Source organism: Corythoichthys intestinalis, chromosome 4 (genome assembly GCF_030265065.1).
Source record: "Corythoichthys intestinalis isolate RoL2023-P3 chromosome 4, ASM3026506v1, whole genome shotgun sequence".
Classification (NCBI taxonomy): domain Eukaryota; kingdom Metazoa; phylum Chordata; class Actinopteri; order Syngnathiformes; family Syngnathidae; genus Corythoichthys; species Corythoichthys intestinalis.
The window spans coordinates 50,868,439-50,894,082 of NC_080398.1; the positions used below are offsets into that span (position 1 = coordinate 50,868,439).

Genomic DNA, 25,644 nt, shown 5'->3' on the forward strand with positions numbered 1-25,644 from the left:
ACACACTCCATATAGAAAGCTGAAGAAACAAAATTTATATTTTGTGAAAAGGGAACAACACCTATTTCAAATGGAAATATGCATTTTAATCTTATGCAACTAATGAGGAGGGGAGCTGTGATGGATTCCCTAGAAAGTTATGTATATTTAAAAAAAAAAAAAAAAAAGTCTGACTCATTGTGCATCAATTTTGGTTCAGTTTTAAAATTGTTATGATATGACAGGTGATCAATTTTAATTCAACCCATATCTCTTCACTAAACACACGGCTTTACAGCATTACTTGTTCAAGATTTGAGATGCACGTTTCAATAAAATATAGGCTGCCGATTAGCTTGATGATTTGCTGCTACAGAAAGTGTCTGCCTCTATTGTTGATGGACACTGAAGCTAATGATACTTTTCTCAGTAGCACGGAATCCATCAAGATAAGACAAGAGACTGCTACTGAACCATGCCACGCCACAAGGTTTTAAAACTGCTTGCCAACAAGTGAAAGCTCATCCTGCTGACGGTGCCAATCAGTTGCACAGCTCCTTTTTTTTCCTACCGCAGGTTTGTATCATAATTCACGTTGACTATATGATGCTGCTTTTTCATCTTTCAGCTCACACGTGCACCTCAGCCAAGCCACAGCTGACGCCAGAGATGGAGCTACTGCAGGCAAAGAAAACACAACACATTCACTTTCTCCCCATGCTGTCTGCTTGTGCCCACCTCGAAACTACAGTCTGCTTCTGATTATGTGATCATCCATTTGGTTTGCCATCAGGCATTCAGACAGGCAGGATTTTTTTTTTTTTTTTTTTTCTTTTCTAGAAATCTGGCCCCTAACCAATATATATTACATAGGAGTTTGTCTAAGCCATGGTTAATTGCTCTTGTGGCCAGTGATAGTCCAATTCCACTTGAAGTATGTGTTTTTTCTTTAAAGTTATAAATATTTCCACACTACTTGTAACCCACATAATGGTGTCTGTATTCTCCCACATACTGTACGTTTGTAGTGCAAGTGATTAAAATATGAGCTCCAAGTATCATTATAATGCATTTCCATTAAAAATGTTAAATTTGAATTATTAATGTGAGCTGACAGCTATTTTGCTGAATGCTCAATTTTTATAATCCCCACTGTATTCCAATGTCTTTAGGGAACTAATTGAATTACATTTTCAGTAAACAAGTCCTACATGTGGTTTTAGTTATCTGTATTACATGTACTTAACAATTACATCAGTGATGCCTGACTGAATTTATTTCGCTATTTGGGTAATTATAGGTTAGCAATATGTCATTCACACTGAGCCACCAAGTTGACCTGCAACATCATTTGAGGTGTAGGTGATTTTTAGTTCGGTTTTATTTGAACTAGTAAAGTAAACGCAAGCATGAACTGCAGTGGTGCCTGTACTTACGAACGTCTCTACATACAGAATTTTCAGGTTACGACCAGTGTTGTTAATAACGGCGTTACAATATAACGGCGTTACTAACGGCGTTATTTTTTTCAGTAGTGGGTAATCTAATTAATTACTTTTCTCATCTTGGCAACGCCGTTACCGTTACTGAGGACGGAAAGGCATGCGTTACTATGCGTTACTATATTGGTCGAAAAGTCTGAGGGAGACGGACTCACCGAGACGAAAGAGCAGAGCAGGAGCGGGGAGGAGGCAAGAAAGTTGTGACGCCGAGCAAACGCGATGCTAGGTAGCTCCAATAATTCATGTTGTAGCTGATAGCCGACAAACTACGCCCGCATGTTATGGTAGATATGGTAGACATGGTAGATATCCCATGTACTGTATATAGATATAACTAGATGCAAAATGACAGCCGCCATCTTAAAGCAGTAGGCTTTTTAAGACGGCTCTGTTGTAGAGAACCTTCCTCGCGAACCTAAGTAATTTTTTATCTAAAATACTTCTAAATCGGCAAAATCTTGATTTGAATCTATCTTTAAATGATGAAACAGTTTTAAAACTTTCATATGTCGAAAGTAGAGAGAAGGGAACTAATGCAATAATGGGAGCAATTTTAACAACTTTTAACAGTTGATTCAGGGTAAAGGGTAAATTAGGGAAAAAAAAAAAAAGTAATTATCACCAATTACTTTGCCAAGTAACTAATTACTCTTACATTCAGATAATTGAGTTAGTAACGCAATTACTTTTTGGGAGAAGTAATTTGTAACTATAATTAATTACTTTTTTTCAGTAAGATTAACAACACTGGTTACGACACACCTCAGTGGGAAAATATTGCCTAATTTTCAGGTTACGACACACCTCAGCGGGAAAATATTGCCTCTTGTCACGAAAGAAATTTTAACATATTAAAGGCAAATATACAGTATGAGCTGCTGCTCGCAGCTCCCAGAGTTTACTGAATGTAACATACTTATAGCTGCTCTGCAATTGGCTATTGCCTAGTGTCTTCCTGGCATGTCATTGGCTTCTGTAGTCCTCTTCATTTGCCACATTTTTACATTATGGAGAACTCTCATTTTATGTTTATTGTGCAATAATCTAATAGTAACATGTATTTGTTACATGTTTTGATGCAATTTTATGCTTTATAAACGATTTACTGTATGTCTGAATTTTTGGGGATCAGACGGATCAGGGCATTTACATGGAAAACATCTCTACTTACTGAATTTTCAGTTCACGAAACTACTTTCAAAACCAATTTAATTCGTAAGTAGAGGTACCACTGTATATTGGAACAATATATCATCGTACTGAATTTAAATCTATATATTAAATCTTCCACCCGCACACTGAGCACTGGCTCATCACAGGGCTGCGTTCTGAGCCCCCTCTACACCTACAACTGCAGTCCAATCCACAGGAGCAAAACCATCGTCAAGTCTGCTGATGACACCACAGTGGTTGGACTAATTTCACAGGAACATGAGGCACCATACAGATAGGAAGCCCACAAACTCAGCATGGTGCTCAGACAACAACCTGGCCCTGAACACCACCAAAACCAAAGAGGTCATCATGGACTTCAGGAGGAACGGTAGCGACCTACCGCCCCTGTACCGCCCCCTTTCAGGCTGTTTGAACTGCTCCCCTCTGGGTTACGCAGTAGGTGTTTAAAAGCAAGAACATACAGACTGAGGAACAGTTTCTTTGCTAAAGCCATCTCCACCCTGAAGAGCCATATGTAACTCCACATTACCCAATGTCCAAAATTAATTTACATGCAATATACTATGTGCAATACTTACTACATGCAATATTCATGCCTCACTGTCAATTTCTGCTACTTAGCTTCTATTCACACATATTCTATGTGCAATACTTATTTACGTGCTATATTAATGTGCTATATTCAATGCTTTCACTGTCAACTGCTCATACTTTAATTCAATTATTTGCACTGACTGAACAATCGGACTACCTCATACATATTTTATATTTATTCAGATTTTATACTTTTATTCTTGCAAGCCACTTTCGAGACTTTTACTTGTCCTGACCTGCACAGTAAAGGGAGATGCTCCACAATTTCATTGTACAACTGTATAATGGCAATAAAGGGCTATCCTATTCTATATAGCTGTATATTTGTTTGACATGAGCACAGACATCAGCGTTCAGCGATAGTTTGTCAGTGTGAACATTGTCTGTTTACACAGGCGGACACAATTGTTGGTACCACTCTATTAATTAAAGAAAAACTCACAATAATTACTAAAATCAATTGAAACTTTAAAAAGTAGAAATAACAAAAAAAAAAAAGTGTTTTCAACAAACACTTGATCACTGCAATAAAACAATTTCTCTAAGTGTCAATGATACCGTTGCATCTCTCAACAGCTATGGTTGACTTCCCATTAACAAACTGCTCCAGTTGTCTCAGGTTTGAAGGGTGCACACTCCGGGTGGCATGATTCAGGTCCTTTTACAGATTTTCAATAGGATTTAGATCTAAGCTCCACTTCAGAATAGTACAATGCTTTACTTTTCGTCATTCTTAGGTGTTTTGGCTGTTTTTTGATTATCGCATTAGACTACCTCTGTCCAAAGACATAGGTGTCAGAGAACCCTGACCTTTAACAGGAAAGTGGTATGGAAAATGCATTGGTTACCCAATTGGCTGTATCCTAGGGCTGAACGATATTGGAAAAAATTGACATTGCGGCTTTTTGGAGGATTGCAATATACAGTATTGCGATATATGTGCGATATCAAAACTAGAAGAGTTTTCATCAGATGACTTGAATACGTCTTTTTGGGAAGACTTTGGTGGATCACTATGACCACATTGTATTCATTAGAGATGTTCCGATCCGATCACATCATCGGAAATTAAGTCGATCACGCCATTTTTCAGAGGATCGGAAATGGGTGAAAAGGAGTTTTTGATTTTAAAAAATATTTGGTTTTCTTCTTCATGCTCGTACAGCCTCTAACCCTCCCTCCTGCAAAGCAATGTGCCTGAACCTCCTTTTTTTTCTTGGTCACCAGTCCCGCTGGCGTTTGATACTTAAAGTTAACGATGATTGACAGGTTTGTAGCTTTGATCTGGCCAGAGATGCCTCGGTAGCTCTACAATCATAGGCACCAATGTGTTAATCATCATTAAGCTTGGTACACAGTCTGAAGTGTGCTGTGGCAACTCATTCATTGTGTAAGTGAGAGGCTGTTCTCGGCAGCGTGAGCAGATTCTCAAAATCAGATGACTCGGACTCGGGTGCAAAAATATGCGATTAGGACATCTCTAGTATTCATATATTACTGTTTAATCCAGGCTAAGGGGGTTTATATGTGAATGATGAAGATTGGTACTGATATTGGTATTGATACAGTGTATCACAAAAAAGAGTACACCCCTCGCATTTCTGCAGATATTGAAGTATATCTTTTCATGGGACAACAATGACAAAATGACACTTTGACACAATGAAAAGTAGTCTGTGTGGAGCTTATTTAATAGAGTTAATTTATTTTCCCCTCAAAATAACTCAAAATATAGCCATTAATATATAAACCCCTGGCAACAAAAGGGAGTACATCGCATGGGAACTACATACATCCCTAAATGTCCAAATTGAGTACTGCTTGTCATTTTCCCTCCAAAATGTCACGTGACTCGTTACAGGAGTGCTGTCAGCTTTGCTGCAGAAATTGAAGAGGTGGGGGGTCAGCCTGTTAGTGCTCAGACCATATGCTGTACTCTACATCAAATTGGTGTGCATGGCTGTCACCCCAGGAGGAGGCCTCTTCTGAAGACGGTACACAAGAAAGCCCGCAAACAATTTGCTGAAGACGTGTCAACAAAGCACATGGATTACTGGAACCATGTCCTATGGTCTGATGAGACGAAGATTAATTTGTTTGGTTCCGATGGTCTCAAGCATGTGAGGTGGCGACCAGGTGACGAGTACAAAGATAAGTGTGTCATGCCTACAGTCAAGCATGGTGGTGGGAATGACCCCCCCCCACACACACACACACACACCTCTTCAATCTCTGCAGCAATGCTGACAGCACTCCTGTAATGTCCTCACTTTTGTTGCCAGGGGTTTAGATATTAATGGCTATATTTTGAGAGGAAAATAAATTAACTCTATTATATAAGCTGCACACAGACTACTTTTCATTGTGTCAAAGTGTCATTTGTTAGTGTTGCCTCATGAAAACATACTTCAATATTTGCCAAAATGCGAGGGGTGTACTCACTTTTGTGATACACTGGGATGCAGGAAGCTATGTATCTGCACAATTGCTGCTTTTCTGAAGACAAACAAAAGTTTAGATTAAAAAAAACAAAAAAACAATCGTACATCCTGCGATGGGACTATTGTGCTTGCGCACATTGCGATGGTAATGTTCAAACGATATATTGTGCAGGCTTTGTTACTGCTCACTCATCTGCACATTGACATCCTCCACCCCCGCCTCACTGACTCTGCCATGCATCCACTTCGCAATCAACTGCTGCCACTATAAAAGACCGGTCAGCACATCATTCGATGCCAGACCTTCACCTAATTACACATGGTAAAGTACAGTGGCCTATACTACGAACCGAGTTCAACCTCCCCAGAAGTAATCCAGTTTACCAGCGGGTAACCGGAGTTGACAAAACCTGGTTGTCTAGTTTGTGATCAATCGGTGCTACGACGCTGATTATGAGGTTGATTAGTCGAACCTGTGTCAACCCAGTCAGAGTTACTGCGCGTTCACATAAAAGGGGGCGGAGAGCAGAGTCAAACACTACTTGTGACGATGGCACGGGCACCTTACTTCACAGAGGAGGAATGCGCGATGATTAAAATCCACCCTCACCGCGAAATCCAACACTGATTCGGCGAGTTGAGCGCGACGGGTCTGTTGACAGCGAATTTACAGATCGTGTGATTTGTGAATGCGTCAATATGCCAGTTTACTTATGTCCATGAAAAGAAATAAAGCCTGCTGTCAGTACAATAAAAGAAGATTTGGTACGTTAACAGTAAGAAATAATTTATCGCGCATCACCACATGAAGCAGGATGATTGTATGTTTAGTCTCCTTGACTGTATGAATACGTATGTTCTTTTTTTTAGTTTGGGCCTAAAAAATCCAGCTCGACCCGACCCGAGTCCGATCAATCAACTTGATTTGCAGGCCCAAGCCCAACCCCCCCTCCCAAAATTTTATGTTATATTTGTGAGGACTCAGGAGAAGAAGAAAATGCCGGGATGCCATGCGTTGTTGCGTAAATTAAAGCCCGTCTTTTGTAACGAATTTTCGCTGACAAACAAGACTGTAAGATGCATATTCAATAAACATTTATATCTTTTATATTTGTGCGTCTGTCCTATCAGTGGATTTGACAATTTAATCTCTTCGAGTTGGCAGAAAAAAACGCAAGTTTTCTCAATGTTTAAATAGTCTACATATTTTTTCTATGATTATTATAAATATTTACACAACGAAATAACGCTGGAAAGTCCGTTAAATATATTTCTTGTATGAGAGCAAAGCTCCGCATTCGTTTACATTCAGCGATTTCAACAATCAATTTGAAGCCTTTCCATACCCCACTCCGAATCGCACGGCATACAGTGTTCTTACGCAGATATTCAGCATCACCGATGGACTCATGGAATACATATATTGTTCCTGGCAAAAGAGCGCACGGACAGGCACACAAGCTGAGCGGTTGTGAGGGCCTGACTCGGCGGGTTACATTAGTGACGTCCGCCTCGATCAGTTGGCACAGGTAAAGAATTTCCTCACTTGAAAATATGTCTTTCATGGAGAACATCTTCCGGGTACGCCAGCGAATTTTGGCGGTCCCGAAATACCCGTGCCCTCCGGAGAGAGCCCCTCACAATCCGCGCGCCAATGTCGTATGGGTCGTCCAAGTACGCTGTCATTGTCAGGAGGACACGTCCGCGGAGGGGTGCTGTTTAAATAGAGCGTGGTTAATTGGAATCCTGATGTTGAGCAAGATCTAACTCTGACACGACCAGGTTTGGCGTGTGGCGTGTGTTGCCATGGCAACATTTCTCGGTTCCAACATATCCACCTTTCGTAGTCTCGCATAGCCGCGAACTTACGTCGCACGTGATAAAGTTACTCTCGAAGTTACCCTGCTAAGCCAGAAAACCGGCTTCGTAGTATAGGCCACAGGCCACTCAATTGACCAACATTTTGACTTATTGATATCACTTATTTCAAATCAACTCCAAGCCATCTCGGCCTCCCAACACTGCCGAGGGATCTGCTGTGCCATCACACCTCACCAATTTCCTTTTTACTTTGTTTAATAAACTCGCCCTCAAGCTCATGGTCATCTCTGACTCCTCGTTGCTGCGCTTTTGAGTCACACCATCCAGCCACCATAACAGGCCTACTGTATGCACTAGAGAGTGGTAAATATCTACAGCTTCTCTGGACAGCCACTCTTACGGACGACCAAGGTCCCTAGCTGTGATGATGTAGTAGCAATCTGTCAATCACGAATGCACCCAAAACACCCTAAGCCAATGACAATGGTTCCCCCAAAAATCAAATCCATGAATAAATATTGAACAAAGTTCTTACATTTGTCAAAATATCTGATTTTTTCATAATCCAAACTAAAGGTATAAAGCTAGTTTTTCTTTTTAATTTGACAGTTAGGTATGCTATGTCATGTTTATTACTGGGTTGGTGTTGTTTGGTTTATGTTAAGCTGTCATGACAGGCATCTCAAACATTGTCAACTTAGTATCAAAAGTGACAATTTATATGTCAAGTTGTCATGACTAAGCCATTTGAAACAATGTTAATCTTGCATCAAACGTGACATCATTGACTGAATGACCCCTAATGAAATCTGTCATTAGCATTCATTCATGTTATGACAGGTGTCATGTCATGAGTATGACAGTCTTATGTCCTATGAAACCACATTCAAATAGTGTTACCAAGGGCAGCATATATACTAAGTAAAAGTTAACACACCACATTTCATGTCGCATTAACCATGGAAGAATCATTGGTGCAGATGTGGACACATGCAGACAGTTTATATTACATGCATACAGTACAGTAGAAAGCTTCTCTGAGACAGTTGTCAGTAACAGATTTCTTCTTATTTTTTCCCCATTATTTATTTTTGCTATTGTCTAAACACAGAAAATCGTTTGATGAGAAGTGTAGTAGTTGAGCATGAACGTAACAGAGGAGGATTTTTCCCTGGCAAGTGACAAAAACAAACATATTTTTTCACAGCTATTATCCATTGCAAATGTACTTTTTATTTGTATTATTGCTTGTGTTACTGTACGTACGTGTGTCGCGCGTGCGTGTCGCAGGGAAAAATGTTCCGGTTTTTTATTGTTTTTTTTGTCTGGTTTCTTTTTGTATCTTGGTTAGTGTAGCATCAATTAAAATGCAATTTACTAGTCGTTGCAGTCTTTCCCCTATAAGGGAACTACATGAAATTTACGCTTAGGGTAAAGCTTTGTGACAAATTACCTTGAGTCTTGAGCAGTGGCGTCGTAAGGCCTATTTTAAAATATTCTCAAGCCCCCCTTAATAATTTGGTGTTGTTTTATTAAAAAAAAAAAAAAAAAACATAAATAAAAACATTGCAAAAAGTGCTGACATTTTCACTATGAAGTTTCCAGAGTATTAGTTTAAATCAATAAGCATATCACCTATCATTATTCAATTAAATTTGATCATATATCTGTCAGTTTCCCCTCGCTTCATAGAGTAAGGTAGAGACCCCCTTCAGTGCGTAATTATCAAATCCATCTCACTTGTTCATATATACAATGCCCACATCACTGAAAATCCACTCTGTGTTTTCCCTGTGACTTTGCTCAAAGTCAGCGTGTTTTTTTCAATTGTGAGTATTCTAATTAATTACTTTTCCCATCTTTGCAACCCCGTTACCGTTACTGAGGATGTGAAGGGGCATGTTTCTACAATTTGGTTATGAAAGGAGAGTTTTCTGATTTTGACAGCTGTCTGAATAGAGCAGGAAGTGAACAGATGGATGAAAGATGGACGGTTTTCCAAGAAAGTGAGCATTTATCACTGCTGGTAGTAACAGTTAGCTACAGCCCCCAACTAACAGCAGAAAGTATCATGTAATTAATAAACCAACTGCCTACGTGTTTGACAAATAAAAACCTGCATTGCACAGTACAGACAATCTCTCCGCACATCTTACCTTTGTTGTTTTGGAGTCAAAAGTTACAGCCCAGCTTTAAAATAATGCTGCTACTTAGCTGATGCTAGCTAGTTAGTCTGAAATGCATTGTGAAGGTCCTGGTTGTTTATAGAGCTAAGTATGCACTCTTTTTACCACTATCTTTGGGGGTACTTCCTTCTGGAGTAACGGCTGTGTTTCTCACTTTACGTATAGCGGAGTACAGGGGCTAAGCCCATTCACATATGATTATCATCAGTGGATAGTCACAATAATACACTAATAATAATCACTCCTCCACCTTTATTGACCTGTAGGAGTCAGAGCAGAGTGATAGACCAATTTGCCTCCCTTAAAAACAGACGGCATTCTTTGATGCTTCCATCTACCAAGTAACTTGCAATTGTACTCAGATAGCAAACCGACATCGAATAAACGTTGATTTTTCATCAAAATCATCAGTATGGTCGACATCAAAATTTTCGACGTCAAGTGACGTTGAAAATACATTGTTCTAAGGTATGTCAGGCGGGATTGACCGGGAAATATGATATAAAAGTCATTGAATTATGGATGAGCGGGCGTTTTGGTTGAAAACATAACATTGATTCAGCGATGTTCCAATATTATTAATAATCAAAATGACGTTTAGGTTTTGTAAGGATTTCAACGTTGAAAAAACATTAATTGAGGGGGCAAAAGTTACGTTGATTCAACGATATAAGATCGACAGCGGAATGTTGATCCAACATCTTTTCAACGTTGTTCTGCTATCTGGGTAGCCATTTTCATACGTGTCAACCCGACGCCGTTGGTAATCTTACAAATAGTGATATATGCCCTTACAAATTGATGACTAATCTTACAACGTTTTATATAGGGTACAATATGAAACAAAAATAAAACTCAATTTCTAAAAAAAAATATGAATTTATTGGTAATATTGTCACATATAACCTGGTGCAATCAAAGAACAATCAATATCTTCAGCTACATCATGATTACTAAAATTTAACAGTGACTTTTGTTATAATTGTATGTAGCACTTTTGGCAATTTCTATCATGTCTTTTGACGGCTGCACTTCAGCTCGCAATTCAGTTCGACTTGAAGGTAGTTCGATAGTGTGTAACGATGCAATCTTTGAGTCAGGCAACATTTCTTTTGCCAATTCTGAGAAGTGATCAGCAATAGTTGCCGGCAAATTGTGTCCGGCAACAAATTGGCAGAATAAAATCTCCGCTTCCGTCACTTTTCATTCTGCAGACTGCATCTATATGACCAGTGTTGTTAATCTTACTTTAAAAAAGTAATTAATTACAGTTACAAATTACTTTTATTACTAGTCTATTATTACCAAAAAGCAATTGAGTTAGTAACTCAGTTACCTGAATGTAAGAGTAATTAGTTACTAGCAAAGTAACTGGTGATACCTTTCATGCCCCCCCCCCCCCCCCTAAAAAATAAAATGAAAAACATAGTAACCTTTGCTATGTTCGGAAGTCATTTAATGTTGTGACGCAACCATAAAAGTGGTTAAAATTGCTCCCATTTTTTCATTAGTTCCCTTCTGTCTACTTTCGACGTGAACGTTTTAAAACTGTTTCATCATTTAAAGATAGATTCAAGTCAAGATTTTGCCGATTTAGGAGTATTTTAGATAAAAAGTTACTTAGGTTCGCTAGGAAGGTTCACTACAACAGAGCCTTTCTGAGAACTGCACTGCTTTAAGATGGCAGCTGTTTACTAATGCCGCCAAGTCTGTCATTTCGCATCTAGTTCTATATGCATATGATATCTAGAGGAGCATCAAGTGGGTGTAGATTGTAGGCTGTCGGCTACAGTCAGAAAATATTGTAGCCACCTCGCATAGCATCGCGTTTGAAACAGCGTCACAACACTCTTCCCTCGTGCCTACTCCCACACTTCTTTCTCCGTGTTTCGGACTTTTCTCACGTCATTCAACCAACATAGCAATGCATAGTAACGCACATTGTCTCGTTGCCGAAATGGTGACAAAATCCGTACGGAGGAAAAAAAACGTAATGCACGAAAAAGGTACTGATTTTAAATGTACGGCATACACATTTAAAAATCAGTGTTCACTTGTACAAATTACGCCGAAACCGTATAACTTGACAGGTATGCAATTTTTTCCTGCTGTACTACTGTATTAAAAAATAGACTGAAACAACAACAATAATAATGAATAAATTATCAGTCTTTTTAGCTATTTGCGCTGTTTTGTGCTTGTGCTCTACGTTCACTTGCATCCTTGTCATCTCCTGGGGGCTAAGCCCCCCCGTTCTTAAAACCTAGTGACGCCCCTGGGACTTGAACATTGCATGTCTTCTATGTAGTATATGCAGGGGTGAAAGTGGTTAGAATTTCTTGCCAGAACTCCCCGACGTGAAGGTTGCCACGGAGCCAGAAATTGTATTATTATTATTATTATTTATTTATTTTTATTTATTTATTTATTTTGTGTGTGTGTGGGGGGGGGGTAACTACTGAAATGCAAAGAAAGCTGTTTTGGTCAGTTATTTCTATATCACATACAAAAACTGATTTTCATTCAAAATTGTTTGTTGTTTTTCAATGATTTGCAAAATAAAAGTTAAGAAAAACAGTAATAACCCCAACCTCCATCTCCTAATTTTTATTTTCCCTCATTTCCTCACATACTAAATGCCAAATTTTAACTACTTAAGAACATAAGATGTATATTAAAATTGAAGTAAATGTAAGCAGTTACTTTTTTTGAGTTTTTTTTTTTAATAATAAAGATATACAGTAAGTAACATAAATTCAGAAAAATAAGTACAAATGACTTATACAGTATTATGCAGAGTGAAATGGAATATATTTTGAAGATCGCGCAAACATTGACTTTTTTAAATTATAAGGAAATGAATAAGTAACCTAACATTAATGAATAAATATAAGTCCAAAGTGCACATTGACAGCTAAGATGTTCTGAAACTCCCCATCAGAGCAAATAAAACTAAATATGATAAATAAGCCTCCTTAACTCTTGCCTTGCTCTTATTGCCCTTTTTTTGTTGCATCAATTCAACAAACTTTTTTTTTTTTTTTTTGCTGTTTCAGAAAACATGCACATTTGAACCAATCACAGCTAAATATCTCTGGTTATCACATTTCAGTATGTCAGCCAATTGAACAGATAAATGAGTCCAGGCGTTTTGCTTTGCTGCGTGCATTCGCACATTGATGTGACTCGTCATCGTCAGACACAGATAACTGCAGCAGCTGGGGAAACCTCCATGCCGTTCGTGGAATAAAATAAATAATAAATATCAGAGGAAATGGATTACGCTACACAAGCCCTTTATCATGCTTGTTGTTAACACTTATGTATGTAAATCGGATGTTGGTAGATTGTTTTCTTCTTGGAGATAAATGCATGTGTTTTTTTTTTTTTTACATAGCGTTTTTACAGTTGCCATCATACTTTCGGAATCAAAGCACCGTATACCAGAACAGCGTCCCGGCACTGAATCTTATACCGGAACTGCGTTCCTGACCTGAATCTTATACCGGAACTGCGTTCCTGACCGTTCTGGCCCACTTTCACCCCTGGGTATATGGAATGCAAAGTTAATTGTGAAAGTATTACTGTATAGTTATACTTATTTGAAAACGTGCAAACATTTTGGACGATACCCCAGATATTTAAACATCCAAACCAGGTGTCATTGGTGCCCTTTGAGTAATCAGTTATAGAATTAATCAATTATAGAATTAATAATAAAAATTAGCGGTTGCTGGTAACTATTGTGACCGGTGGGTTGAAAGTGCGCGTATGTAAATACAAGTGCTCGAAGGTGTGCGCGCACACGCGTGCACACGAGCTCGCCAACATACAGAAACAAACGCGCGCACCCAAACGCACCTCACACAAGACACCCACACACGCGCACCTTGGGATCTTGCGTTGGAAACCATCGCTCGGACCAGGAGGTTGCAAACCGGGTAGCTGGCGTCATGGATGGGCGGTGCGCTGACGGAGAACGTAGGGTGTTTTCCAGCTTTAAAAGAACCAGAGACTGCCCCTTTGACAAAGCCGCGCTGCGTCATCGACCTGGGGAGACTCTTGTTGGAGACCTTCAATGGCCACACGACAGATTAAATCACCTCAGGCTCATTAGTCTCTTCCGCAGCACTCACCTCCTCATTCATCAGGCCAGTCCTCACCCGATGTGCAGTAGTCGCCACGTTAATAATCAATTCAATAACTTTGCTCTATATTGGTAGTTTACCCGCGACTTTATTATCGAGCGTGCACTATTTTATTCTTCTTCGCTCATGCTGACACTCAGCCGGAGAAAGTTGTGCACCGCTTGTTGAATGCAGGATACTCAGTTTGAGCGTCTCTTTCAAGCTCAGCTTTGAAGCTTCAGCCAGCAAGGAGTTCAATCACCTCACTCGCCGAAATGAAATCTGCAGAAGAAGGTAATTCCTCAGTTCACGAGTTTGCCATGTGTTGATGCCTGGTGTTGCATGTCTCCAAATAAACTTATATTGAAAATATCCTTAAAATATGAATTATCAAAATTTCTGACAGAATGACAGATGGATGCACAGTAGGCTCGAGTAAGCCAAAAATATTTGTGTATTTATTTTACAAAGAATTATTGTATTGTGTAAATTTTATATATGAAGTGAATCTGTTATGTCATGCAAAACTTGGATTTAAACATTGAATATAGTGAAATATACTGTATGAAGCAACATAGACATTTGCAATATTAGGTGTTAATGTTGGTGCTTCAAAGGTTCGTGTTTACAATTTTTAGATGTTTACATTACACTAAGCCTCTCAGAACTTAGATAATTATTCTAATAAAAGTATGCAGGAAGGAGTAGAGATTGATGCATTAGTTCTGTTTATGAGATGATTCAGCCTTTTTTTTTTTTTTTTTTTTTTTTTAATGCAAATTGTATTGCTGGTTTTGTTCATGATTAATGTCGCAAAATTTCATTGCGTACACCAAAAGTCGTTGATAGTCTGCCTTGTGTGGTTTCCAGTGCTGATGTCAGTGGGTTTGCAGAGTTGGGATATCATTTCGACTTTGATATTTCAGATGAACGGGTGCGGGTTTTATTATTATTCATTTTGGCCTCAAATCTTCTAATTGGTAACAGATGTTTGTATATGTGCGTGTGTGTGTGTGTGTGTGTGTGTGTGTGTGTGCATGCCTGCTTGCGTGAGTGAGAGAGGCATAGAATTGTGATGTGTCCGTTCAGGGATGCCGAGTAGCTTGCTTGGCGGAGAATCATACTTAACCACTCACAGCCTCCTCAGCAGTATGCAGCCAAAGCCTGCTTTATTATCTCACAACTTCAAGTCCGACGCTTTGAGCTAAAATCACACATCCTATTGGGGTCCTGCCATAGACTGCACTCAGTCTGTGTAATGAATGAGGGCCCAGGACTCTTTGCTCCAGAAGATGCAGATGGCTTCTGTGGGCAACCACCTATCTGTCCCTGAGGTCCCGTCAGTCTTAACAAACTGTAGACCACAATCCCTGTGGATAGATATATTCATTCTTTAGGCATGCATGCTTGGTTGTGCTAAGAGTGCTTTTAAAACAAATGGCAAAATTGGGAACATTTGGAACGAAAATATACAGTAAGTTACGTCATATTGTGAGTAAAACTGTAGCTCAGATATTTTTTAATCAAACTTGAATGTATGGCAGACGCATACTGGGTCTAGGATTTTAAATTAGAAAATGCTGATTCATATTTGTTAATATGAAAGATGAAACCTCAAAATGATGCAAAATCATATTGGACAGGAAGAGTGAAAACCCCCATTAGGTGAAGTACGGTGTGACAAATGCCGCTGATGTGTACAAAAGCAAAAAGGAGAAAAAAAAACCTGCTGCAACTTTTCTCAAAGTAAGTCAGGCTTGAAGTATAAGGAGGTGTGTCGCACTGGGTGGAGTGGGCAGGCACAGTATGTCATCTGTTAAGCTTGAGAAGAGCATAAACCAGAAAAGAAAAGCATCAGAAGAGATTACCGTAAACTGGACACCTTTTAAGAGACGTAGAGATGAGTTTTCAAGAAGAGCAAGAATTCAGTTTTAGTTATATGTTTGAGCACAACCAATGTGTTCATCAGTCTGAGAGAGGTGAGCTACGAAAATGCATTTTTTAAGTCAATGTATATTTTAAGAATATAATGTTGTTTTATTGATTAACATTGCACTTTGTACTGTGACAATATCATGTTGGGTGTTTTGCAGTCAGAGTTAGATACCGTGCTTTGCCATGCTGCTTTAAAGTGCATATTTTCCATTGAACAATTGGAATGATGTGATTAGCTATACTGCATGATGTACAATTACCTCACAAATTCTAATGCACTTGTGGTATACTGAACTTGTCTGATGCACAGCAAATCATAAACTCTGAAGAAGATACCCACTTATAAATGCTTCAATGACCACCCCGCAAGGAACGTGGTGTGTGACAAATGTCGTATATTGCACATTGCGGTGAACCAATGCACAGTACCAAAGGGGAATGCCCCTGATTGGCACACTGACTGAATTGTGTCTACTCTTTGAGAGGTTCCCTTTATTGACAATGTTATAAAATTCAGACATGGCGTTTACAATTGTTGATACAACAGCTGCTGTGTGGCAGACGAGGAAAGCGTATAAGGATTCAGTCTCTGTGTTGTATGTTGTTTATCTTGTGTGCTCTCTTGTACTTGCGCCTCAGAGTATGAGTGTGTTATGCAGCAACAGCCTCTATTTGACTTAATCACAAGCTCAGAGCGAAGCGTGAGTGCTGTCAGATTTCCATAGGGGAGGGCCTAATTCACTGAGTGATGCAATCAATCATATAAAGCATCCATCAGTCTGCTGCTGGATGGATTCCTGTAGTGCACATTTGACAGTAAGGAGTGCCAAGCAGAGTCTTAAATGAACTTATCCCACAAACAGGGTGGCTGTGCAACTTGGGACTACAGATGAACCTCATATACAGTAACTACTTCAAAATGATTGCTAAGCTTCTCCAGATGTTCATAGAATAAAGAAAGGAGTCAGGCTGTCGCTAGTAAGATTTGTATAGGAGTATTGTTTGCACGCATAATCACAGCTAATTATTGCTGTAGTATAATGACTCTGGGCACCTTAATCTGCTGGGCACAAATCTTTCTATGTTGAAAATGTTCTTGTTTATTTTCAGATGCATTCAGCTACGCACCAAATGTCACCCTTTCTCTTCCACTTGGGATGGGGAACCCATGTCTGGCCGCTCAATACCACACCTTACAGTCCAGTCCAGTTATCTCGGTGACGTCTTGCCATCAGTCAGGCTACAGCTTCCAAAATGACAACCATGTAGCCCCAGGTTATTATCTACCGCATGGCCTAAGACCAAATGGAGCTCCAGCCCTGGAAAGTCCTCGTATTGAAATCACTGCCTATAGCCAGTGCACTGAGGATCAAGTGGAAGAAAGAAGCTGTGAGGACCACATCATCAAAAGAGGTGTTAACTCCATTGTGACACTAACACTGCCCAGTGCAGATGGCTACCGTGATCCCAGCTGCCTTAGTCCTGCAAGCAGCATTTCATCACGCAGCTGTAATTCTGAAGCATCCTCCTTCGAGTCTGGCTTTTACAACTATGACAACTCTCTACAGAATTCCCCCTGGCAGTCTCCCTGTGTATCTCCCAGAGGCTCATCTTCACTTTTGTCTTGCCCGCATGCCAGTGGCCCTGCAGCCTCCCCTCACAATTCACCCTCCACATCCCCTCAAATTGGAGCAGTGGCTGAAGAAGGCTGGCCAGCTCAGCCTCGCGACTCAAGGCCTAACTCTCCTTCTTTCAGTGGAGGTGGAGGATGCAACAATATCAGCATTGCTGCAGTGGGCAAGAGAAAGTACAGCTTCAATGATAATCCCTACCACCAGACATCCCGTTCTCCCCACCAATCTTCTACTCCTTCTCCACATGGCTCCCCTAGAGTCAGTGTCACAGATGAGAACTGGCTTGCCAACGCAAACCAGTATACCAACTCTGCGATTGTGGCTGCTATCAATGCTCTGACCACGGATGGAATGGTAGACATGGGAGAAGGGATTCCCATCAAGACACGCAAGTTGGTAGACCATTCACCTTCCATGAGCCTCAAGGTCGAGCCGAGTGGAGAGGAGCTCAGTCATGAGGGGGAAATTAGCCCCGACGAGTATCCTTCTCGCCTCGTTTTAAAGAAGGAGAACTACTGCGGAGGCTTCCTGGAAGTGCCCCAGAATCCTTACTCTTGGTCCAAACCCAAACATTACCTCAGGTATGTGCCCTATCTCAGAACTTAAGGTCAAAATCAACAAAAACATAAAAAAAAAATTAAAAAAAAATCAGAGGAACTTACCCACAAGAACCACAAACCAAATCAGTTTTTACATAAATATTTTGCCTTTTTGAATCCAAAATTGCCTTTGCAGTACCTTGATGTCTCCCAAATATTTTTTTCTGCAAGGTACTTTTTTGAAATATTAATTGCATCTCTCAAGGTATCGTTTTCCATGCCAATAGCGCACCTTCCTGTCGGAAATAAAGTGTTTGATTACGATAGTGAGCAACAGGAAGTACCAGTGACAGGCCTGGCTGAAAGGGAAACAGTCTGTGGGTTAATCAGCAGTCTCTCTGCTGCGGTCTGTCGCGCCATCAGACCATCTCGTTTTGTAGCTATGGTGATGTCATGCTCCAACTGGACAGATAAAGTCTTGTGGTGGGAAATCAGTTCGTTTTGGGTCAACAAACAGTGTGCAAGTTACCCAAATATGCCAGAGATTGGTTTCAGCTGAGCCACCCTTCAGGTCAGGGATTCCGCATTTGCCATTGTCTCATAAGTGTTTGTTTTGGTTAAGATATCACTGCAGTGATCACATAGGAAGCGCGTTACTCTCTATGAAGAGAACAATGATGTTGAGGGAGGCCAGTAGTAGTTTCATCTGGCAAAAATCACACCACTGTATCCTATTACAATGTCTTACTCCACTGTCTTGAGTACAGCTTTCTATTTTACCCATCAAATTTAAGTTGATCAACATTGTATCAACAGGTCTGAGTGACAGTGTGTATGTGCGATATTTGTTTTCGTAGCCCAGATATGTCATTCCTCCCATCTTGCTAGCTCACAGTACCAGTTCCCACTTGTGACAATATATTATTAACACACTGAACTTGTAGCCAAAGCAGAATGGTCTTTATTCTTTTCACAAAAAAGAGACACACATCATTACCCAGGCTTGAGGGATTACACATGATTAGATTAAAAACCATGATGAAATGTAGACGGATCAAGACAGTTTGAATTACACAAAATGTTTAAAATTAAGGCTAATTTAAAGCAAGGTCAATTTTTTTTGACATGTTACTTTGACAGAACTGGGGCTTGTGGAAAAATATCAAACCTCTAACAGTTTCATTGTATATAATAGAGGATAATGAAAAGACAAATGTAGAGACCTGTAACCATGTGTCACATATATGCTCAAGTAGACTGGAAATGTTAAACAGAGCAGCTTTACAACAGTCTCAATGTTGAATTTTATTAGATAAGTTTGTATTAAGAGTAGACAGTTTCAGAAATCATGCCAATATTAATCCATAATGTGCAACGTTTTTGCAGCCCATCCTTGCCAGCACTTGACTGGCAGCTTCCATCGTGCTCCGGTCCATACAGTTTGCAGATTGAGTTACAGCCAAAGTCCCACCACAGGGCCCACTATGAGACTGAAGGTAGCCGGGGGGCAGTCAAGGCTTTATCTGGAGGCCACCCAGTTGTCCAGGTATGCTTACTACTCGACATTCTAACAAGTTAATTGGTTCTGGTGTCAAAGTATAGCTATATAACATTGATGCATTAGCAGGGATAAACTCACAACTGTTCTGTCAAAAAGGAAGCTAAGATACATAACATTTAGTGTTGTTGCAAAGAAAAGTATTAATGTTCACCTTAAAATATGCACTTTGGGTCCAAATATGTTGAAAATGTCACTTTTATTATAAGTATACCGTACATGACCAGCACATATTAGTCAACTTAATAGTTACTGTACCTATCTGGTCAGATTATCGGTTTTATGCAAAATGAGGCAGAAAAGAATTGCCAGCATAACATTTCTCAGTTACAAGCTACTGTTAAACAATTACTCAAAATTCTTCTCCAGCATGATGTAGATCAAAATCGAAATCAGAAAACTCCCTCTTTGTCAGTATTTTAAAAGTACACAAAGAATTGTCACTGTTGCCTTAAATTGTTGTCCATATCTAGTACTATAGGAAAATTTAGCAGACAAACAAAATAAACATGACAAACGTAAATTTGATAAACATTGTACAAACATTTGTGTGGTACATAAAATCACCCCAAAAAAATACAACGACCGATTGTGCAGTAATTCTAAACAGAGAGAGAAGTGAAAAGTAGCAAAATCAGAGAAGATGTAAAGAGAGCTATATCTTCTCAGTTTAAAACAACTGCAGTTTGTCAATAATAACTTGATATGGTTCACCCAAGACCTTTTGACAATTATTTCCCATACTTTTAGATTGCACCTAATTTTTGTTATTTTGCTGAGAATGAGGGACGTATTCAATTGTACCTAAAATTGCCAAACAAGTAATTTTAACTAAGTCAGTAGATAATTAATACTGGTTGGTTTGTTCTACTTATCGTAATATGTTACTATTCTGTAAGAGAAATGGAGCAGGAAACAATTGAGTGGGCAGACATTTTGAATAACTTCTATATTGTTAATCAGATGATTGAAATATAGGGAAAAAATACAGTTCTTTCAGAGAGTAGAGCAGGCCTGTTGCATTTTCAATTTGATAATGTATTTATTGTTGGATAGTTAAAAATTTTCTATTTTTTATTTGTTGTTTTGCATATAAAATACAGAAATTATTAATACAGAAATTATAAATAAATTAAATTATAGCGATATGACTTGTATTACCATAGTTATGTGCAGTTTTGTAGAACTTCATTGAGTATTCTTTAGAGACAATTCGAGTAGGGTGGCGATTTACTGTATGTGCTTCACGACTTGTTACGGACCTCATTTAATACCTGCTGAAGAATCAAGCGTCAAGGCAGTCTAATATTTGCAGTGTTTTTTCATATCAGGAATCTGAACTATCGCACTGTAATCTGTAGTACTGTATTTTTATTTTTAAATTCAAATTCAATAAAAGTCACGTTGCTCCTGAAAGTCTTGGTCGTAGCGCCAAACAGCTCATACTGACTCAATTACTATAGATCGGGACCATTGCCGTTGTGCTTGGCAAACACTTAAAGAACACGTTAGTCTCGCCACCAGCAAAGCCCAGAGCTTCTTTCACACTCTTCCCTCTGGGTGGGCATCTTGGTTTATACATTATGTTGATCTGGCAGAACAACTATGTCAAGAACTGCTCTAAATAATGTTAACTCATTTGCTTTCAGTGATGGTGATAGACGTCCAATCCATTTAAGATTGAAGGGTTGGTAGGGAATGATCTTGTTTCATTACTATTGACCGTGACAAACGTCCAATCGGTTTAACTCGGAAGGTTGGCAGTGAATGATACCCATCAATTAAATCCAAGAGTTTAAAATGGTTATTCAATGATTAAAATGTATTAAAGTGGCTATTTTTCATGAAAAAGATGATTAATTACAAAAAAAAAAATTCAAATTGTTTCATTCCTTTTATTAACCAGCAAATTTAAGGTTGTGTGGCCCAGCCCCTTTATCTACTTAGCATAAGATTTTATAAGCAACACAGCTGCCTTTTAAATGATGTAATGATGTCAACGACCTGATGATGCTGTCAGCACATCCGTGTGTGTTCAATGTCAAAAGCAGTTGACAGCTTTAGACTTGTATACTCAAGGGTTTTGTAAAAAAACAGCGACCCCAATTAAAAACACCCCTTTTTCCAGCTTTAAACACTTTAATGGGTAAAACTTCACAATATAACACTAGAGTGAAATAGAAACATCATATTTTACAAAGATACCCATAATACAGATATTCATTATTTAAATAATGCGTTTGAAGTTTGCAATGATGTCGAACTGCAATACATTTTAATGACTGTTATGCAGCTATTCATTGAGACAGAAATGCATGTGCTTTTTACCCACAAATGTTGCATGCATATAAAGTAGATGATATACCACCCGCCCCCCAAAAAAATAACATACATGCACGAGCGCTGTTGTGTGCCTTCTGAGATTATGTCTGAGCAGTCGACTTGAAGCATGTCAGTTTTACATGGTTTAGTCATTCGTCTATAGGAGCAAAAGCTGACGTACAGTATGGCCACTGGGTTATGTTCGGATTACCCAGTTTCTGACTGACCCAAACAGTAATACTGAACTATAACATGAATCATGAGGCGATTCAGGAGGGTTGATAAAGTATTAGTATGCATGTATGACTGGAAAAGTGAGCAAGTTTTGCAAGTTGTTACTCAATCTGACAATGAAAATGGTGTACAGTGATCCCTCGCTACCTTGTCCTTCAAACTTTGTGCCCTTACTCCATCGTAGATTTTTTTTTAACTAAAAAAAAAAAAAAATAATACAAATAAGCTGTCCCGAGTCGACCACGTAGTCTCACTCACTCCCCCTCCGTCCATCCATCCTTCCCTCTCCCCGCTCTTTCGTCAGGCAGTGTACTGGAGTTGCTTAATAAAGGTAACAATGATTGACAGATATTTCAGTTTGTGCTTGTCAGAGACACGAACTTCAAAGTACTGCATGCGTCAATCAACATCTAACTTATTAAACAATTGCTGTGGCAACTCATTGTGTGTAAGTGAGCAGCTCGAACGGATTTGAGTGAACTCACTCAATGAAGCATTTATTGAAGCCAAGCATTTTTCTACTATTTTGTTCTTGTTTAAACATAACTTGGTGGGACAGTAAAATGTTTAAAACTTATCATAATTATCACATTTGAAGAATTTAAAACCATTTATTAAATATATATAAATATCTTTTTTTATACTTTGGGGGAAAAAAGTCTTTTATGTATCTCTGTCCAATGCTAAATATGAATAAATACATTGAACACACACACAATTTTTTTTTTTTTCGGGTGGGTGCGCTACTTCACGGTTTTTCACTTATTGCAGCGGGTTCTGGTCCCCATTAACCGCGATACACACACAACCCCCCCACCCCCCACACCTACACCATGGGGCTATGCCCAAAGGTTGAGAACTCTTGATATAAATTAAAAATAGTTCAAAACATTGACATAATTTAGCAAAACTGATGTGATATCTGAATTCCGCACATCAACGATGTAAATAAACAGTGAAAAAAGCTTAATCTTAATCAATAAAGTTGTTGTTCACCGGTGATTTTTATGAAAATCATAACCAGGACTGGCTAATATGAACCAGAAGTTGGTGCACAACATTTCAGCATGCAGCTTTTAAAAATTAGAACTCAAATATACAAATGATAGACAGAATTTGATTTTGTGACTACTGATCAAATAGTGACATGTTGTTAATGTGTATACTGTAAATTCAATAATTCAATAGTTTTGCTTAAAAGTTGAATATCAACAAAAATCTTATCTACATAAGTAGCAGACAAAGACGACAAGGAAAATTCATGAATACATTAAATTAATATGGAACACAGTCGCTGTTAGCATATTGCCGTGGCCCTTGACAAGTGCTCCTCCGCTTTCTCTTGCGGCCAGTTTGGCAAATTAATCAATCGCCCACCACTGAGCGAGAGAGTATACGCTGTGTATTCAGGTGGTCTGAAGTGAGAAATCCTATTCTTCATTCTTTCAATTTTATAAATATGTCTTCAGTTGTGTTGTTGTCACCATGAAGGATAGGGCATGTCATATTCCCCAGTGCCCTGTGGTAATGAGTGGCAGCCAGAGGATGGGTGAGGTGCAGTCAAGGAGAATAAGTCAATAATGATACAGGGACACGAGTGCAGGAAGCAGTGAAGGAAGTGTGTGTGCAAAAGACAGTCTAGTAAGAATGAGAAGGGGCAGAGAGAAACAGCACAGCTGGGGTTTTGTTCGGCTGTCTCTGGAGATTTTCTGTATCCTACTGATTAAGGTCTTGGTGGCCCTGTGGTTGGCTGAGCATAGTTGTACTCGTTGAGTCAAGGGGGATGTTTTTGGTAAAGAGAGACAATCATAGTGCCCCTCGGTGTGCACCTCTGCTCTCCATGCTTCAGTGCCCCCCTCTGAGGGCGAGTTGAGAATGTCACTCCTTTTGAACTGCTCATCCTTCAACCAATTCCCAAACCTACACAAGATATGCACCCTGCACTAAAGCACATAAGTGCTTACAGGCACATATACACTGCGAGTGGTGAAGTGTGTTGGAAAGCAACAAAAGGTGAAAAAAGACAGCTAGATTAAAAAACATTGAGCGCCTCATGGCGGCCCCGCCCAGCATTTCAATTTTTCTGCAAGATTATCACACGTCCGAGTGAGTTCATGAATGACTAAATGCAACTAACCACTTTCAGAAAAATGAAATTGTCGGTGCCAGGATTAGCGAGTAAATAGCATAGAGCAGGATGTCAACCTCTTAGGCCAGGGGTGTCCAAACTTTTTGCAAAGGGGGCCAGATTTGGTATGGTAAAAATGTGGGGGGCCGACTTTGGCTGACGTCCTTTTATGTAGAACAATATATTTAAGCAAATTTTAGCAAGCCGTTCTGTGTGTCACATTTGCTTTATTATAGGGCTGCAGCTATCGAATATTTTCGTAGTCGATTAATCGATGGACTAGTTAGTTCGACTAATCGGGTCATCGGATAAGGAACATGAAAAATTAAAGCCTCAAACTATATAATTTTTTTTTAAATGAGGATCTGTGTACAACAAAAGAACAATTGGCTAACTTGGATAGAAAAAGTCTGCTAGCTTAAATGCTATAAAATGCTAAAGTTGTTTTTTTTTTGTTTACAATGCTCTTAACAAGTGGTTCAGACACATACTCCCAGAAAAAAAAAAACGGCTAAATATACCTACAAACTAAATTAAGAATGCATTAAGAAAACATTCGCTCAAACAAAAACTTGGCTTATGTTGGTCTTAACAGGGAGCAGTTGGATTCAGCCATATGAAAAGAGGCAGACCAGAATCCATTGTATCCACCTCATCATTAAAATTAAATGCAAACACTTTTAAAATCAACCATTACAATGCCACTTTAATTAAAGGAATACTCGAAGCAACAAAATTTAGTTCGAATATTTTTTTCTAGTCGAATACTCGAGTTAATCGATTAATTGTTGCAGCACTGCTTTTTTTTTTCAATTAATAATTTCAACAATCTCGCAACTAGCGTTCTCTTTCGACTCTCAGGCTCTTGCGAAATACTGCTGCTGTGAAATTAAACTAGCTTCAAGTTGCTTCAATTTCTCGCCACGTATCTACCCTGTAATCTTGTCGTACATGTCAGCGTGTCTTGTTTGGTAATATCGCCTCATATTGAACTCTTTAAAAACAGCGACTGTGTCTTTGCAAATGAGGCAGACACAGTCGTTGCGTATTTTAGTGACGAAATAGTCCAGTTTCCACCTATCCTTGAAGCGCCAGCCTTTGCAGTCAACTTTTTGTTTTTGTTGATTGTCGCCATTTTAGAAAATTGGGAGTAAAGGGTCATATGTGGTAATGTTGCTTAGAGTGCTGCTCCCTTTTAGTGGGTAAATGAGGGGCAGCATTTAGTATGTAAGCTACTTCATATGCTTGTAGCAATACTGCTGACCAATTTATTAATTCTGTGTGTGGGCCAGACGTTATTGATTTCATGACAGAGGCTGGGGGCCGGATGAAATCTGACCACGGGCCGCATTTGGCCCCCGGGCCGGACTTTGGACATGTCTGTCTTAGGCCTTATAGGTGATTTTCATAATACAGTGGTACCTCGACATACGATGCCTTCGACATACGATCTTTTCGATATCCGATG

General features: G+C 39.2%; 1 protein-coding gene across 1 annotated transcript in view; it reads left to right on the plus strand.

Annotated features, from left to right (window-relative positions):
- The first annotated feature begins 13,895 nt into the window (after positions 1-13,895).
- Positions 13,896-25,644, plus strand: part of LOC130914851 (nuclear factor of activated T-cells, cytoplasmic 1-like) — an 85,273-nt gene continuing 73,524 nt past the window's right edge. The window contains exons 1-3 of the mRNA XM_057834400.1: positions 13,896-14,120; positions 16,872-17,976; positions 19,321-19,480. Coding sequence (XP_057690383.1) covers positions 14,102-14,120; positions 16,872-17,976; positions 19,321-19,480 — 1,284 coding nt within the window. The 5' untranslated portion in view covers positions 13,896-14,101. The remainder of the gene's footprint in view (positions 14,121-16,871; positions 17,977-19,320; positions 19,481-25,644) is intronic.